The sequence below is a fragment of the Pseudoliparis swirei genome, chromosome 4 (genome assembly GCF_029220125.1).
Source record: "Pseudoliparis swirei isolate HS2019 ecotype Mariana Trench chromosome 4, NWPU_hadal_v1, whole genome shotgun sequence".
Classification (NCBI taxonomy): Eukaryota; Metazoa; Chordata; class Actinopteri; order Perciformes; family Liparidae; genus Pseudoliparis; species Pseudoliparis swirei.
Genome location: NC_079391.1, coordinates 18,759,375 through 18,776,842, shown reverse-complemented (window position 1 = coordinate 18,776,842; position 17,468 = coordinate 18,759,375). Strand labels below are relative to the sequence as shown.

The 17,468-nt window shown below is 41.4% G+C and overlaps 3 protein-coding genes across 8 annotated transcripts in view; 2 read left to right on the top strand and 1 right to left on the bottom strand.

Moving 5' to 3' along the window:
• The window catches only part of pde8a (phosphodiesterase 8A), a 41,750-nt gene extending 37,200 nt beyond the window's left edge, over positions 1 to 4,550 (top strand). For all 4 annotated transcript variants that reach the window (XM_056412800.1, XM_056412801.1, XM_056412803.1 and 1 more), the window contains 3 exons: positions 353 to 517; positions 656 to 785; positions 1,174 to 4,550. In XM_056412800.1, coding sequence (XP_056268775.1) covers positions 353 to 517; positions 656 to 785; positions 1,174 to 1,280 — 402 coding nt within the window. In that variant the 3' untranslated portion in view covers positions 1,281 to 4,550. The remainder of the gene's footprint in view (positions 1 to 352; positions 518 to 655; positions 786 to 1,173) is intronic.
• Positions 4,551 to 4,723: 173 nt separating this feature from the next.
• On the top strand, positions 4,724 to 11,273 carry LOC130192702 (KH homology domain-containing protein 4-like). Its single transcript, XM_056412812.1, has 14 exons — positions 4,724 to 4,830; positions 5,640 to 5,904; positions 5,995 to 6,108; positions 6,258 to 6,331; positions 6,470 to 6,522; positions 6,638 to 6,834; positions 7,216 to 7,424; positions 7,534 to 7,594; positions 7,876 to 7,933; positions 8,120 to 8,355; positions 8,844 to 8,948; positions 9,564 to 9,649; positions 9,722 to 9,843; positions 10,221 to 11,273. Exons 1-14 carry the CDS (start codon positions 4,802 to 4,804, stop codon positions 10,346 to 10,348), a joined length of 1,737 nt encoding a protein of 578 aa, XP_056268787.1. The 5' UTR covers positions 4,724 to 4,801; the 3' UTR covers positions 10,349 to 11,273.
• Positions 11,274 to 11,411: 138 nt separating this feature from the next.
• On the bottom strand, positions 11,412 to 17,326 carry LOC130192700 (fibronectin type III and SPRY domain-containing protein 2). 3 transcript variants are annotated; one of them, XM_056412809.1, is made up of 13 exons: positions 17,225 to 17,324; positions 16,719 to 16,966; positions 16,295 to 16,390; positions 15,762 to 15,995; positions 15,551 to 15,573; positions 15,081 to 15,202; positions 14,826 to 14,990; positions 14,542 to 14,676; positions 14,215 to 14,368; positions 13,402 to 13,535; positions 12,849 to 12,984; positions 12,583 to 12,759; positions 11,412 to 11,713 (listed from the first exon to the last, which is right to left on the bottom strand). In XM_056412809.1, exons 2-13 carry the CDS (start codon positions 16,953 to 16,955, stop codon positions 11,464 to 11,466), a joined length of 1,863 nt encoding a protein of 620 aa, XP_056268784.1. In that variant the 5' UTR covers positions 16,956 to 16,966; positions 17,225 to 17,324; the 3' UTR covers positions 11,412 to 11,463. The 3 variants fall into 3 exon arrangements, with proteins under 3 accessions (XP_056268784.1, XP_056268785.1, XP_056268786.1); XM_056412810.1 differs by having other exon boundaries at positions 16,719 to 16,909; positions 17,225 to 17,318; XM_056412811.1 differs by lacking the exon at positions 12,583 to 12,759 and having other exon boundaries at positions 17,225 to 17,326.
• Between the last annotated feature and the right edge of the window lie 142 nt (positions 17,327 to 17,468).

The window sequence follows — 17,468 nt, the reverse complement described above, 5'->3', positions numbered from 1 at the left end:
TCGTCTGTACTTTTGCTTAACATAATTGTCAGTGAATTAATCTTTAAACATGCAGAGGGCTGCAAATCCTGTCACTGCAGGAACCATGCTCTACTTTTCTACACATAAGTGTTGGGGGAGCCTGTAATGACCATGCGCTAAAGACAGACTCTCCATAAAGAAAACCTTTATCAGCTGTCAGTGCCATATTTCAACTTCACGGTTTGGTTCATGTACAGACACAGTCGGTTATTTTTAAAATTGTGCAGCTGCTCTGTGTGCTATAAGGAGCTGTCTATTGCCACTTATAAGCAGTACTTCAGTTGTTATTGTGCTAATAGTCTGCCTCTGTGTTTTTTGTTTTGTTTTTTAGGGAAACAATGATGAGGAATCTGTCAAAAGCATTCTGACATCCCCTGAGAATCGCATCCTCGTCAAGCGGATGCTGATTAAGTGTGCAGACATCTCCAATCCATGCAAGCCTCAGGAACTCTGTATAGAATGGGCCGGACGCATCTCAGAGGAGTATTTTGCACAGGTAAATAGAAGGAAACAATAACACAGTGCACATGGTTGGGGAGATGGATCCAGCAAGCAGCAGCAAGCAGGTTATTTTTCTTGTAATTTATGCTTTAATTGTGCGTGATGATCATGTGTGCTGTTGTCTCTGGCGCAGACGGATGAGGAGAAGAGACAAGGCCTACCGGTGGTTATGCCTGTGTTTGACAGAAACACGTGTAGCATCCCAAAGTCCCAGATTTCCTTCATAAACTACTTCCTTACCGACATGTTTGACGCATGGGATGGTACGACTGCACAACATGATGCAACACACGAGAGATACATACACTGTTTGAATAAGTCTGTGTGATTAGCGCTAAATATAAACATCAAGTATTTTTTTAAAGTGAGACCTGTGTACAATAGTAGCGCAGACAAATACACAAATAACACACACAACGCACTGGTAAGTTAAGAAAACTTTAAAAGAAATGTACAAACTTTCTTACAGTGATTATGTTTAATACAGCTCTTAAATACTTGCCAGTATCAAAACAAACACTGACCGTATATCCTGAGTTGAGCTAAATTTGCGTTCAGAAATCTTTCACAAAAACAAACTAATGAAAGTGGTGATGATTAGATGATTTTGTCAAATCTGATATTAAACTTTTTCTTTTGTTGTCTCTCAAGCTTTCGCAGATCTCCCCAATCTTATGCAGCACCTGGACAATAACTTCAAGTACTGGAAAGGCCTGGACGAGAGGAAGCTGCACAGCCTGCGACCGCCTCCAGAGTAGGACCGCTGCTGTGTTCAGCCCTGGGACCTTGAGGTCCGGGGCAGCCCTCCTCTTTCCTGCTGGGGCGTCTCTCTCCCTGCCAGCCCAGTTAGCCAAAAGGCCTCCTCGCCTTCACTCTCCTGCTTCTGTAGCACGCCGAGTGTCCATATTTCTGTCCATACAGAAACCACAGAGGGACTTTTTGACAGGCAGTTTGCAGCAGTGACACTGCTGGCGTTATGACCCTGTGAAATAAAAACTGTGACAAACAGACACACAGCCTCCTTATGAACTTCTCGTGCCTCATGGCCATTCGCAATGTAGCTGGTCAAGTGACATGACTGCGAGAGGGTCCTTACAGGCCTCCGTCCCCTAACATGGGCACTCCTTCCTGCCTGTGAAGTTGCTGTTTGAGTAAAACAACTGGTTGTTTACTGAAGGAGCGAGCAACACTGGACGATGGAAGTGTGGCTTGAATATGAAAATGTCCGAACCACGTAAGGCCATATAATCACCTTTGACCTCCATCCCTGTGCTTGCAAAAAGGCAAAACTGCTCCTTTTGCCCATGGAGGCCACACCATGGAATTACACTCCACTGCTCTTTTTTAATTTAATTTTATTTTTGGCAATATTTGTATGTGTCCTTCAGAAACAAGTTGACATTTCGGTCACAACAGACATGTGGGAGGGGATGCTTTCTTTATGGGTCAAGGAGTGGATCTTTACTTTAGGCCACTGCTGAGAGACAAAAAAAACAACATAATGATCATAGAAGTTAATTAATTTCAGATGATTTGGTTTGTTCCTTTTTCTTAGGTGTTCCATTTTTCTATATTAAGATTCACAAACAAATTAGTTGATAAATAAATAAGAACTAAATTAATTTCAGAAAGAGAGAGAAAAGCCAAAGCTGATGAATACAAATACTAATATATCTTAAACAAATTAATAATCACAATAATTATTCATATGAAGCATTACCATAATAAACATTTTTTTATTTTCTTATCAAAAGTACAGTACCAGTTTGAATGAACACTTTTGTATTGCACTGTAAACAATATTACAAATGTATACGTCTCAGTGATTTGTCCAGGGATGGGATGTTGCATTGTAGAATAAGCTGTTATTGTTCATCATCAGGAGTTTGTGTGTGTGTTTGCGCACAGGGCGGGTGTGCGCGTGGGGTGGGTGTGCGTTTGCGTGTGTTTATGTGTGGGTGTGTTTGGGTCGTAGGTGTGGGCGCGTGGGTGTATTCATTGTTGCAACAGTCCCTTACTCTTGGTTTAATGCTGTAAACCGCTTGACATTTGACAACAGCAGAAATATGTGAAAACATTTTGGACTTGAAAATGTTTTCTCCCAGAATTTTTTGTATCTGGTTTATCCTACTGAAAAGACTGCCTTATTTTATACAATATTTATACAGTACTTCCCACTGTGCAACTGCAACGGACATCTGGAGTTTTTATTATGACATAGTCAGAAGGTTATGTTCAAGTAAATCTCAATATTTTTATAGACAATGAATTTTACACTGGATTTGCAGCAAATGAGATCAACCGTTATAGCTATCTGAATACCTGTGAATTGGATGGTCACACTCGGCATGTATACAGAGAACTAAATGGTTAAGAAGGATGTGGATCACAGAGTTGTCTATCATTGTCTCCTAGAGGCCAGCTTGCATTTATTTTTTATCAAACCATTCTATTTTGGCCACATGTCCAACATCCTTATGCACAGACCCCGGGAACCGCTTTATGTTCAAGGCTGGTTTCAGATTAGGATACTAATATATGTTAAGGATTGTCGCTTATTAAGAATATTTCATCTTTAAACAGCATATAAATGCCATAACAGCTAAGCAAATTATGGTCATTGAGATGTTTTGACCATGGTTATCTTTGTTTCTCTCTTATGACAGAACTGTACACTCAATCAGGGGATTGTTTGTTCCTTCTGATTCACAACTTGGTCTGAAGGCACGGGGGAGGAAAAATAGAAACTATTCAATAAAAAATAAAATAATATCAATTATAAGTTTGCAGTTTATTTCCTGCAATGATTCAACCTGTGTTCTCATTACTTATGTCACATTTATCTTTTTTCTCTCATTCTTTATAAGACTACAATATGCCTTATAAATGTATTTGATATTTGCTCTGAGTCTGTCTAGCTTTCTCACTACCTCTTTAGGTTACTTCTTTTACTAGTTTTTAGAGCAATAAGTAAGGACTATATTTTAGTTTTTTGAATAGAGGAAGAAGATATGTCTCAAACTACATAGTGGCTGGTTCTGACACCTGAGTGTACGTCCCATAAAATGAACAATAGAGAACAACTTTAAACTAATTTAACTTAACTGAGATGGCACATAGAACCAATGTGCTTTTCTTATTCCAGACTGCCTAACATTAGAAAACCCGATCTCCACAGGAGAGGAACAAGTAGTATAAACAGCCTTATTCATCTTTTTAGTGCCACTCAATATTCATCAATTACATTTGTCTATTTTTAAGAACACATAACAGAGTGCATAGTGTATTGAAATGATCAAGTCTGTGTTTAATTGGCTATGAAGTCAACTTTTCCTTTGTAACTGTTTTTTGTGTGTTTCTTTTAAAGGTTAAATATTCTTGATTTATGGTTGAGGTCTGGGAATTATCGTGGTTTGGTTTAAATAAACAGTATGACTAAGATAAGTAAATGATTGTGGTCGTGGTTAAAAGAACACTATGTTGGCTGGTAAAAGGAAATGGGAAATAAACAATGGTCTCCCATGTCTAAATCACTTTGTGGACCTATCTATCGACCGCAAACTCCTCTTTCATGGGTTTTAAAAACTAAAAATGATGTCATTCAACTTGTAAATTTGTTCCTGGCAAACAAGAGTTAGTAATTCCCATTGCTGCTAGAGGTACTTGTCAGCTAAATGTAGCTTACATTTTAAGCAATTTAATGCCCCCCCCCATACATTTATTGTCAGATTTTTGTAGAATATATGTTTGCACATTCATTATGCACACTTTATGTCAAGTTGTCTGATTACTCCATGTGCTAAATGTGTCTGAACTCAGTCAGAATGGCTTTCCATTCAACTAAATTGGCCCACAATCAATAACGCAGTGTCACTAATATTGCTAGATTTTTTTTATTTCTAGAAAGAGTACACTGGTACCTTTGGCTCATATTTTTTATAATTCATAATTTCAGACAGTAAATGCCTCTCTCGATTACGTAATTGCCTTGACGATATCAGGGACAACAATTAAAATAAGTTCTGGAAGTTGTTGTCGTCCTTGGATTTGTTTGCTTTATCATACATTTAAAATCAATTGTATGAAAACTCTGAGCCAATCTCAAACTGTATTTTCCGATGACGTCAATCAATTGTCTGACGAACAGATCGCGTGACAAACAGTTTAACTTCCGCCAAGTCAGGCTTTGCGACCCTCGTCAGAAGAAGGCGCCAGAAGACTCCGATGGCTCGCGTCGTCCGGCGGTGACTCTCAGAAACTGCTGAAGCGGGTTGGTGCTATGTCGTCGGGAATGACTGGACAAACGCCGTAAGTTATTTTCTTTAAAAACACATCGGGTATCTGTAGAGTAATGCGATATAAAGCCCACTGCATCGTAATCTAGCTACCGCTACCTACCGTGTTCAGCGTTAGCTTAGTGCTACCCACAAGCTAGCAGAAATGTTTGTGGCCTGCTATCGTGTTTTGAGCACGTGTGGTTTCACTCGTGTACTCTGAGGAGGCTGACCTGAGTGCATGCTACCAACATGCTCGAAACGATATTATCTCGAGTCGAAGCGGTACATGGATTTATTGATGATACGATTGTCCAGAAACCGGATCGGAGGTTAGCTCAGATTTAGCTTCAGTTAACTGTAGCATGGCTAGCTTTAGCTGTTTGTTAGCTTGGCTGGCGATTCATTGTTAAGATATAACTTGGCTAACTCAATATTTATGTGACGCTATATACACACGGCGTTGTTATCTTCAAAATAACACATGGCGTATTCACAGAAGAATTTAAAAAAAATTACCTTTTAACCCCACGTTGTGACGGCACACTGGATGCAATGAACCGGCGTCTGAAATGTTGCCCCATTGTTGAGGTGTATGCGTTTTGTCAAATTTTTTTTTTACGAGACACGTGTCGGCACCTCCTCCATGGTCCCACCACAGCGTCATCAGATGATCATTCATCAAACTACAATTGTTATCTCAAAGTATTTAGGCAAAAGCACAGCGGCTGCCATTTTCCTCTGAGTTTTTCCACTCAAGGACCATTACCAAGAGACTTTCTTGCTGTTAAAAAGGTTTGGTAAATGTGATTTTTATGAATGCTTCTTTGTTTTATTTTGTAGGTGCCTAACCAGCCGGTGGGATAAGACGACCCAACCTCAACAAAGTGTAGATGGGAGGCAGCAGAGGAGTGAAAATGTGGGCCGCTCTTTGCCAGGAGTCCTCGGCGCTGCTCGGTCAGTTGGCACAGTTTCCCAGCCGCTCCAAACGGGAGAGAAGCCAGCACCTCGGGGTGGAGTTGAAATGGCCGCGGCCATGGCTGCTAAAATAAATGCCATGTTAATGGCAAAAGGAAAGCTGTTGACTCCTCCACCGTTACTCTCAAAGGTACACATGGTTTAAATGGCTGTAGACAATATCCATGCGAGTTTGTGGAGTATAGGGTGACTTAGTTTCCTGTCGTTTTACCTGTTATAGGCTGCGCCACATGTGCCAAGCACCACAGAAGAAATGGTGATTACAGAGGTTGACATAAACGATGTGCCGATAAATTGCAGAGACCTTCTTACTAAAGGCAAAACGCAGGAGGAGGTAAGTGGCCATTGGTGGAGTTGCAATTGAAACGCATTGGGCAAATGGATATTTTGTCCGAAAAAAGTTAAAAGGGTATTCAACGACTTTAAATAACCGTATTTTCTAAATCCGTATGTCTAAATAAAATATACTATACCTTTTTTCAGATCCGGCAGTTTAGTGGGGCGGTCGTCTCAACAAAAGGACATTACATGCCTGATGCTACAAAGAAAAAAGCAGGGTATGTTCTAAACTAGGGATATCCTCATAATACTGATTTTGGATTATATTCACCTAAATATGAAATGTGTATCTAATTAAGAGAAAATCTTGTTCCTGTAAAAGTAATTCCATATATTTTTAATATGCTTTCTTTTAGACAACGGTCTTTGTATTTACATGTCCAAGGAAAGAACCAGGACCAGGTCAACAGTAGGTAGCATTTTAAGAAAATATAGAAATCTTTGTATTATTTACACTGGCATTGTCTTCATATAATTTAATTTACAAATGTTTGTAAGCTCATGTCCACGCATTGTTCCATCAGAGGCTGTGCTGAGGATAAAGGAGATCATCTCAGAGGACCTGCTGAGGACCTCGGCCGCATCAGGACAAAAGGTGCCCGTTATGCCCCCGCTCACAATCTACCCTCAGCCCCCCCGCCTCGTCAATACCTCAGCCATGCCACGGATGTCCAATACCAACTCAGCGCCAGGACATCGGCCTGCAGCTCCTCATTCAGGGGTAGGAAAGATATGACATCTATATAAAAGTTTGCCCCTCGACAAGTGGAGGTGCAACTTTGGCACATTAAATAATTACTCGCAAAGTAAAATTATGGTTGTATTAAATACTATTATGATACTACTACTAGGTCTTTTGTGTTGGGACTTTCCCAATGGAGGTTAAGAAAGTGAGGCAAATTAAGACCATGTTGCTTTCACTGATACCCACCTCCCAAATTAAGCAGCAGAGAGAACGTCTCTGGTCTAAAGGGAAACGCCTTGGATTTCTGCATCTGCTAACAGAGCTGTTCTAATTGTAGTCAAACTATTTTTCAGATGTCAATATACACCCTAAACATGCAGGGCATTATAATGGATCACATTTTCTCCGTGTCAACAGAGTTTTGTGCACACAAAGATTTTTGTGGGCCTCGATCAGACGTTCCCTTTTTTCAACGTGAACGAAAAGATTGAGGGTCCGGCAGGTTCGTACCTGAGTCACATCCAGACAGAGACGGGGGCGCGAGTCTTTCTCAGAGGAAAAGGTTCCGGCTACATTGAACAAGCGTCCAAACGAGAGTCCTTTGAGCCTCTTTACGTCTACATCAGGTATGTTCATTCTAAATGGTCACAATGCTGAACGCCTTTCCATTTGCTCTGTTATTTCTGCCCCGAGTCTGTTCCCGCCCATAACGCCTCTTACCTTTGTGCGTTACAGCCACCCAAATTCCACTGGATTGGAGTCAGCAAAGAAACTCACTGAGAGTCTGCTGGATACTGTAAGTTCACGATATTGTCCCTACAAACACAGTTGTGAGTTTAACTGAATTGTATGAGAGCCTGATCGGAGGTTTAAGAAGGTGAAACTATTGAAGTGTATAGTTTTTACCGATACCCACCTCCTAAAGTGAACGTGGTAGCGTGAACCACCTGATCTCCAGAGATAGGTTTTGAGTGCTCTGCACCTACCCACAATGCAACTAACAAAGTAAATCGGGACACTCTTAGTGGATTTCTTATCTAGCGCCTTACATATTTTTTGTTTTCTCTGGTTCTCCAGGTGAGAGATGAAAGCGCCCACGTGGTGTCAGTGTACACAGCCACCGGCTCAACACAACGTAAGTCTTCTTTTATGTCTCGTAACTGATTCCAACAGGGTGACCATATATCGATACTAGCTGACTGCATTCATGTGGTGATTAATCATCCCTATAGGTTGAACTAGTACCTCACAGTTGTCAAAACACCGTTATTGACTCATGTAATATATGCTATTAACTTCACGTTCTATACTTTCATTTCAGCATACGCAGCACATGGATTTCCACCTAATAGCAATTACTCTAGCCAGGGGTCCTGGTATAACTACCCAGCAAATGGGTATGCTGGCGGCTCATCAGCGTACTCAGGAGCCAGTGGTTATTGGAGTAATGCAAATGGTCCCTCAAGTCATTCTAACATGTCGACAAACCCTCCATCTTCTCAGGCAATGGTTCAGTATCCTGTGTGTCCTAGGAAACCACATCCCTATCTAGTCGAGGTAAATGACGAAGATTGGGGCTGTCACTTATTATAGTTTTCAGCATTCATGTGTTTGACTTTATTTAACTAGTTAAATGCTATAAACAAATATGTATTTATTATAAAAAACAATAACCATGTATTCTGATGATGGTCCTTGAGACTAAAAGCTAAACAAATGTTCTGTTCCCTACATGGATTTAAGTGTGCACATATATATTCTACCGTTTCAAGATTTTAGCGACTTCGGCACAGTTAAGATTAAAAAAGCCTTGTGAAGCAGTGGTTATCCTTCAATTATATAACGCTTGTGAAATATGTGATATTAATTGGCTTTATTTAGCCCATAGTTACTAATTTCGTCTATACTTTAAATCTCCTTGCCCCAAACTTCCCTCTATGTAATGTTCCTTATCATTATGTTGTCGGGACACTTTGAGGAGTTTTAGCTTTTTAAAATCTGCTGCTGCATTGGTGTGTGTGTGTGTTTGTTTTGCTCGACTCAAGGATCCTGTTAGCAGTGACACAGTGGAGCCTGAAGCATCGGTAAACACCCCCCCTGACTCGGGAAGTCCCAGGCGTCATTTCCAGGAGGGGGCTACAGAAGAAACGGTGAAGGATCATTTTCATTCTTTTAATTTAATGATAATTTTCGCCGGACGAACCACACAATTATTTAGCTAAATGAAAAGATCATAAGAAAAGTATCACGTCAGTTTGTTTATCCTACATGCATTCAGTCTCTAGTTCTCGCTTCTATTTTTGTCTAATCGAGTCAAACTATCATCCCCAACACCAATGACCTTTATACAAAGCTGAATCGTGTTTTCGGGCCCCAGACGGGGCTTTAAGCTGGAGCACTCTATTGGTATCAAACAGGACACAATGCTGGCCATTCGTAAATTCCAGCCATCAACCCCGAAAACACTTACGGCTCTGTCAAATTCATATTTATGTCGTTCATGAGACATCTTTAATGGTTTTAATTAACTTTAAAAATGTCTCATGAACGACATAAATATGAAATTGATGCCGTTTGGAAATGGTTTCAATGATGCCTTTGTCCTTTAAGAAAACTCACTTTTCCAAAAAAATGTTGAATCTTTATTTTGAAAATAAAGCCCTAATTATTTGTAAAGGTTTTCACATGGAAGATCAGGTCTTTCCTGCGAGTCAAACTGTTTCATTACAAAGTTTTGAATAAGTGCTTTGTACTTTTCTGTTTAGCCTCCTAGCAGATCTCCAGAGGCTCCGGCTCATCAAGAGTCTGCACTTCCTACATCCAGCTTGGGAGAGGAGAAAGTAGTTGAACGGTCTGTAAATGGATCTTATTGCCCCTGTATGTTCTTCATGAACTTGGTGTAGATGCTCATGTTGTTCTCCAGGATTCTGATGCCGCCGCCACCGCCGCCTGTCTTCGTGGCTCCTGCCCCCCTTGCACGCAAAAGGCCGAGAGACGCAGTGACAAGAGACCCAGCTGGTCTGCCTGGCAGCGCCTCTTCAACGGGTATGCATTTCTTCATCTCCGAATATTCTGAGAGCAGGACTCCGACATGTATGTTGAATGAAATGGCTTCTCTCGCATGGGGGAGGAGTGGAGACCTGTGTGAATCTCCCCACTGGTAGAACCTACTAACATGCCCTTCTTTTATATGTTTTTGCTTTGTTTTCTCTCAACATGTGTCCGTGGACCTGCCGGTTATGGATGTGTGCTCTACTGTCGTTTCATTTGATATCTTCACCTCTGGCTGTGGATTAAACGACTCAAAAACCACCGCTAACATGGGACTCCTCACTGGGTTTCCTTTTTGTCTCCTGGCTTTCACTCCCCCTTTCCCACTGTCTCTATTTTTTTTTTTTTTTACTTCAATTGTGCCCTCCCAGGTGTTCAGAAGGTGAGCGAGAAGAAGCCTAAAGTAGACGAAGATGCATCTGGACTTGTGCCCTACGGAGGAGATTCCTCCGATGAAGAGGAGGAGAGGACAGGCAGCAGTAAGACTGATCATTCATAGCACCCCCACCCACGCCCTACTTTCAGTAAATCAACACTTAACAAAAGGAAAACTCCACCCTCGCATTATCATACTGTTTTAGGACTAAATGAGTGTTTTAACCCCAATTATTTGGAAGAACAAATCTTTTATTGCTGACTTTTCACAGAATTGTACTATGGGACATGTTTCTGGTACCACTTGATGAACTAACATCCATTTTAGGACTAAAACCCGGTGACCAAGCTTCACACCGTCGGGTTGACAATCAATACAAAGAACATACAAAAACACGAGTGTAGTCTTTGACTTATGGCCAGTTTCTGATTTTCTTAAGTTTGTTATCCTTTTTCTTAGTTTGCTTTTGTTTCTTCCAAAATAAATTTATGTAACCCCCCCCACCCCACACACACACAAGCACGGTGGGGGTGGGTCACACTGGGGTCATTTAAATCTATGCCCATCTATATATAGCAGCTGTAAACCAAAGGGCCAGTCAACTAATTTGTTGTGCAAAATGTGCCACATGACTTCAGATCAGCACATCATGTGGCTTCATGCTAATTAGGAACATTTGAGCTACCAAGCTTTCAACACTGTTTTCTCCCTTGTGTTATTACTGACTTGGAAGAAGCTCCTTTTTTATTTAAAGTTTATGACTAACATGCACTTATGTGACATTTTCTGTTAATGTCAAACTATTCACTTAACAGTATGCAGGGTGGCGCTTTCCTTTTTATGATGTGGATCAATAGATTTTTGGTTGTTAAAACTTTGGGTTAATCAAAAAAGTCCCATATATCCTGTTTGAATTTAAACACTTGGTATGCTGCAGTTACTGATGCTATAAATACATATTGTAAAATTCAGTGAAACGGTTTTCTAATCTTGGAAAATGGTGTATGCTTGTTCCCATGGAATACTATAATAAAAACACCTGAAAAGCCCTTGTCTTTGGATTCTACACATACTATACTGTTATGGTAGTTTGTCAGATGTTTTTCTTTGTATAAATGTGGATATTCAAAGTGTCTGTCACCCAGAAAGTTGGTAAGTGATAATTTAAAAAAAGAAGTTACATTGCTTCCTTCCAGCCAGAGGTTTTATTCCATGTTAAACCTGATCAAGTTCTGGCATTAGACTAATGAATACTCAGGCGCCTCGATGCTGTTGTGTACAGTAAGAACTCCGGGGTTATCCAGTCCAAAGCAAGGATGCACATAATTTCTGAAGTGACATTGGAAGGTGTGGAGGTGTTGTTCCAGATCCACATTAAAAAAGGACAGAGTCCCCCTCTCGTAGTCCAGTGCCACGCCTATCCGCACTGGGTTCACTGTAATCCTCAGGTCTGGACTCAAGCCGTTGTGCAGAAACTCATATTTATGCCTGAAGGGAAAGAAGGGCAACTTTATGATTGTGTTAAAAGTAGTCCTAAACATTCAGCCGTTCGATTTGCTAAATGTGACGCTCAATTGTCCTGCTTTACTCCCATTAAACAGTTGCCACAGCAACAAATGTAAAGTAGCTTACTCAACGTTGAGTATTTCTACCTTCAGTGGGCTGAATGTTGAATGGGTTGGATGCACAATTTATTTTTTGCTTAGGTAAGGAATATTTCTGGTGGCTAAAAATAGTCTTGGCCCAGTTTTCATGTGCTGTAATATGATTCCCTCTGGAACAGCATATTAAATGTATCAAATCTGCATCTTGAAATTGTTGTACAGAGGAATGTTCCAGTTTACAACAATTTCAAGTGACCATAAGAAACTTTTGTGTTTTGTTGAAACTTTGTTTGGGATCCAACAGAACCCACTGCTGTTTGTCTAAATAATTATGAAATCAATAGTATTTCTCTTCCTACCCTATTCAAAAAAGGCCTTCAATGTAGGAGTATTAGTAGTGTATGTCAAAGTATTAAAGTGGTAACCCTTCCCTCTGCCACAAACTGACTGATGGAGATGAACATGAAGCAAATATTTCATGGTTATGAGCCATGCACAAACAAATGTCTTCACTTTTGTTTTCTGAAAAGTCACTAACAAAGAAATTAACAGTAAATTAGCCTGTGACATCTTTGTTTGGGGGCCAGTTTATTTGGGGGCAGTGGTGCTGCTTAAAGACTAATGTCATAACTAATCACAGACATGGAGCATATGTAAATCTATTGTATTTAACTTTGTTTTTCAACGGGGGCCTCCAGGACCCCAAATCCAACATTAAATCCATTACCATCCACAGAGATGGTGCCCCGTTACCTGGCTGGAGTGAGAATATGTCTCATGCACCAGGAGGTGTTGTTGGCACCGAGGTACGAGTTCCTCTCCGTGTCCTCGGACGCAACTCCAATCCTAAATTCCGTCTCATCGTCCACCTCAACTTCCCAGTAGTGCCGGCCTCTCACTGGGATCAGATCCCCCAGCACAGCAACACACCTGAACCCAGTCATATTTAACATATGGAAGCTCTCACCCTAAACATTCCCATTATCTTCTGCCGCACAAGCAGCCGTTGTATGCTCTACCTGGTAAAGGTGTTGTTGTCATCTAAGGCCATGGCGCTGATTGGCAGCTCCTTGTCTCCATAAAACATAGTGAAGCCATCTTCAGAGATGGACAGGCAAGGATGGGCGGTGTCCTCCAGGAGGTGGAAGAATGTTCCTGCACAGGCCAACGACATTAGTCTTCAGATGAGGGTGTGAAAAGCAATGACAGAAAGTGAGTATGAGTACTTTAATACACTTTTGATCTACTTACTAATTAAGTATTTCTATTTCATGTTTCTTTGAACTTCTACTCCACTTCAATTATTGAACAGCTAATTTAAGTCAAAAGTATAGTATAATAAAAAATGTCAAACAACTAGTGTCAAAAAGCTCATAGTATATATTGTATGAAGAAAAAAAAGAGGCACTAATAGGGCATTATATGACATCTAAAAATGGCATAAAAAGTACAAGAATAGTATGTTGGGAGAAATTAGAAATATGTTAGGAAGTAGAAAATGACTCGGGAACCAGGGCCCACAGAGGGGTTGCTTGACACCATTTTGAGTACTTTTACTTCCGTGCCTCTCACCTGTTGTGGACACAGTAATAACTTCACTCCCGCCGCTGGGCCCGCCGATGTTGACTGCTCTCACAGAGATGAGGTAACGGCGTCCTGTCTGCAGCTGGATCAGACACCGACAGGTGGGCACGGCTACAACAGACCTGAAGGATTAACCAATGAGACAGAAGGCTGTTATCATTTCTATTTGAAATACACTAAATGCACAATGACGTCAACTTTTTGGATCGTCTTGTATTTCCACACCTCTCCCAGAGTGTGAAGTCGGCTCACAGCTTTTGAAACACTAGGTGGATAAATGGGGTGTTTCGCTACGAACTGTGTCATATTTGGACCACAGAGTCATTTCAGTTACAAAGTTCAGCCTCCTCTGTGCAGGAAGAGACAGACTGTTTAAACAAAAGGTTTGACTGTTCTCTGAACCGACCACATGAAAAAAGAAAATTACACCAAATGTGACGATATAACAGGGCTGAAGGAGTTGGAGCTAAGAATAGCCTTTCTAGGAAAAAGTGCGTCTTGATTCAGCAGCTCTATAACCACGGGACCTCAAAAACCCAGGCGAGCACTAACACAGGCCTGAATGGATGGATGAAGCTTTATTGAAGGACAAGATAAATATCATGGGGGGCTGCATCTTTGAAGCTGCGCAAATCCTCTGGATCATTTTAAATTCAGCGCTATTTTTAGCTCACCTTTGTGCGCAAAATTTTATTTTATTTTTACGCTGACATATTTCACAAAAAAGCCCAATTAAATCTTGAGCTTGTGTCTAAGTTGAATCGATCGACTGCAGGTGGATAATAATAATACAGTGCTTACTCAGCAATGCCACTCTCTGTGCCATCAGTGCCCATCTCACTGAGCTCCACAGTGTACGAGTCCACCGGGTTGGTGTTGCCCGACTCCCAGCGGATCAGAGCAGCCTCTGGGCAGCTCGTACACTCCCTCTGCTTGATCACTGGAGGTGACGGCACTAGAGCGAGACAGACACAGAGATCAACCATATACCTCTCCGGCATCAACCATGTGAGGCTGGAGTCATTACAAAATAAGAGAACAAACTGGATTCGAGTGAGATATCCGCAGACACCAGAGCCACGAGTTGAATAACTCCTTGCGTAGTTGTCGGAGAGCAACATTTATTACCTGTCATGTATAAGGTCTTCTCGCTTGCTGGGCTGATGCCTGTGGTGTTGGTTGCAGTCACCCACAGTTCATACTGAGCATTCGGCATCAGGTCTGTCACGGCGCAGTGGGTTTCCTTCACTTGTACCTTGCTCACTGGCAAAACACAAAAACACAACAGCATAGATGTAAATGATGGTTCCTTCAGAGGAATCGCAGGTTCCAACATCAGTAGATACCATTTCAACAGTATATGGTGTTGTCATGCAACGTGAATGTGCAGCCTCTTTTTCTCTGCGTTATACCGAGTGGCGCACAGCTGCTGTCTGCTGGCGTGTCCTCCAGCACCGGTCTGTAGTAAAGCTCATAGTACTCCACCGTGTCGTCGGAGAACAAGCTCCAGCACACACGCAGGGACGTCTGGGTGGCAGAGTTGGGCATCTGGGGGTTGATTACCGGGGCAGACGGCGCTGTTTTTATATCAGAGAGACATTGGGAACTGTTATCAAGTCAAACCAAGATAACGGTACATGATGATAGTTTCAGTGTGTGAATCAGACCTGGCACAACGTTGATAGAGTCCATCATGGTTTTGACATCCGACAGGTCAGCAAGTGGCGTGTTAAACTCAAGACTTGTCGACAGCGTGAGGTCAACCTGCTCTTTGGCAAACTCCTCGATTCTGGTTAAGGACAAAAAGAGAAACAGCTTTGAATAATAAGATCGATTATCTAGGGTTAAGCTGCTTGTGTCATGCTCACTTGGATCCCTCAAAATAAAGCCAGTAGTTCGACAAAAATAATATCCATGCTTTGCTAAAAAGCGAGTACGAAGACCTTGTGCACAGACTTTTATGTCAAAATACTTTTTCCAAGGCCAATAATTTACCTTCATGCTCAAAATGATCTACTTAAATAATATTAGTCTGAAGCAAAAGGCACAACAACAAAAAACAGTTAGTTATTTGAAATCACACAACCAAAGCAGGGTCACACCATGTGGCATACACACGGAGCAGCTTCAGAATTACCTTTTGATGGCGGGCATAACTGCCTGTCAATAAATATTTAAAAAAAGCAATTGAACAAGATAAAGAAATTAAGAAATCCAGATACCATTTGTCATGTTTTTTCTTTCTGCGACAGGACTATGATCGCTAAATCCGCTTCAGAAACCATTCATCATCACGTGAACGGCTGTAATCTGCAATCTAAAGCACTCAAGACCAAAATCTAGGACACCTTGAGGAAAGGCCTCTTGTCCTGGCCGCGGTAGACCTCCTGGGCCGTTTCAATGAGCTGCTTGGAGGCGTCCATCGCCTGACCACAAGCCAGCAGCTGCTTGTACAGGGCCTCCAGCTTGCCCTTCTTCTCCTCTTCCAGGCCAGCCGCCCTGTCGTCATAGCGCTGAGACAACGTCTGCAGCACGTCGTTGTAGTGCTGCTCCAAGTGCTGCTCCTGACGGCCAAAGTTCTCCTGCGTGTGCATTTAAATGATCACAGTGAGAGATTACACGTGTTATGTATTAAACTAAATGTGGAAAAAGAAGAAAAATGAGAAGAGGATGGCGGATCGAGGGAGGCAATGAAGGAAATGTTTGACTCTTGAGATCATGCCGCCCGGGAGACGCACATGGATTTACAACAAAGTGGAGTCTGTCATTTCTATCTTTGAGTTCAATAAAATACAACCAGAGAGAAATACAGTAATAAATCAATGTAATAACACATTACGACAAACAGGTTTTCCCAAAGAGAAAGTCTTTAGACATTTACCTCCACAGTAAGAAAGATTTCCTCCAGATGACTTGCAAAGTTCTCCATCTCAGTGACCTTCCCTTGCAGACGATTCTTGATCTTTACAATCTCACTCTGAAAACATTTGTTTTCATTTTTAATTCAAGCCAGTAATAAATACATATTAAAAAGCCTCTGCTGCTCATGTCTGTAGTTTGGTTAAATAATTTGCATTCATTCATCTTCTGGGAGTTATCTGAAATTATATAAATCCACAGTCTGCAAGCGGAATTTCATCGCCATTTTAAGGGAAATAATAGGTTGTGAAGAATTGGAGCGTTTTAATGTCGCCATATGCACCAACGCCCTTTAGAAAGGGTGATCTAAACTTAAGAAACCTTTGTGGTTGAACAGAATCTTTTTTGTTTATGCATCATGGCCCAAAGGCAAGTGAGCGTCCCACCTCAGTTTCTCCCTCTTTAAAGACATCCTCAAGTCCATCTTGTGCCCCAGTGGGAGATGGAAGGCTGTCCTCACAGGGCTCAAAACAAAGGGACTCGTTGGTGTCAACAGAAAACCTCTGGAAGGTGGAAACTCCTCGGGTTGCCCTCCCTCCCCCGTCTGCCATGGTGCTCTCCTGGTGCTCAGCTTCCTCTGCAATCACATCCAGAAGTCCTCCTCTAATCTCATACAAGTCCATGAGGAGAGGGACTGTGGGAGGTTTACAATCCATTTATGAATCAAGTTACTGATCTCCAGCCCTTCCTGTTCTCACCTGAAATACTATTTAGATCAACATTGACATCACCATTCTAAAATTATTATTTCCAATAAAAACGGAACAGAATGAACACAATAAATATGAAATCTCAAAACTACACTCTTTAAACTTAAATTAAGCAACTTGCATGTGCAGAACAATCGGGTTGTTGTTAAAATGATCGAGAAATGAACGAGCAGCATATTTACCTCGATAATTCAGCAACCCAGTCTGTTGAAAACCGCCATTTCAGGTCCGACCGACCCGCTCTGTAAGCAGTCCAACCCTCACCCAGAAGCCGCGACCAAAATAGATCCGACTCGGATTGCTCAAATGTCAAAGGCATGCCAAACAATGTTGGAAGCTCGTTATTTATTGATTTAAAAGAAGAAAAGAAACACAATACCACAGTTTATTCTAATTAAAGGCATCAGTTTAACCTAACAGTTTCAG

Bases quoted from the DNA above. Each gene is read 5' to 3' on its own strand.
- LOC130192702 (XM_056412812.1), top strand. From the start codon at position 4,802: ATGTCGTCGGGAATGACTGGACAAACGCC. The intron at 6,523-6,637 runs GTAGGTAGCATT...TTGTTCCATCAG, and splicing joins GAACCAGGACCAGGTCAACA to AGGCTGTGCTGAGGATAAAG. The intron at 6,835-7,215 runs GTAGGAAAGATA...CCGTGTCAACAG, and splicing joins CTGCAGCTCCTCATTCAGGG to AGTTTTGTGCACACAAAGAT.
- LOC130192700 (XM_056412809.1), bottom strand. From the start codon at position 16,955: ATGGACTTGTATGAGATTAGAGGAGGACTTCTGGATGTGATTGCAGAG. The intron at 15,574-15,761 runs GTGTCCTAGATT...ATTTATTGACAG, and splicing joins ACAAGAGGCCTTTCCTCAAG to GCAGTTATGCCCGCCATCAA. The intron at 15,203-15,550 runs GTAATTCTGAAG...GTCCTTAACCAG, and splicing joins GTTATGCCCGCCATCAAAAG to AATCGAGGAGTTTGCCAAAG.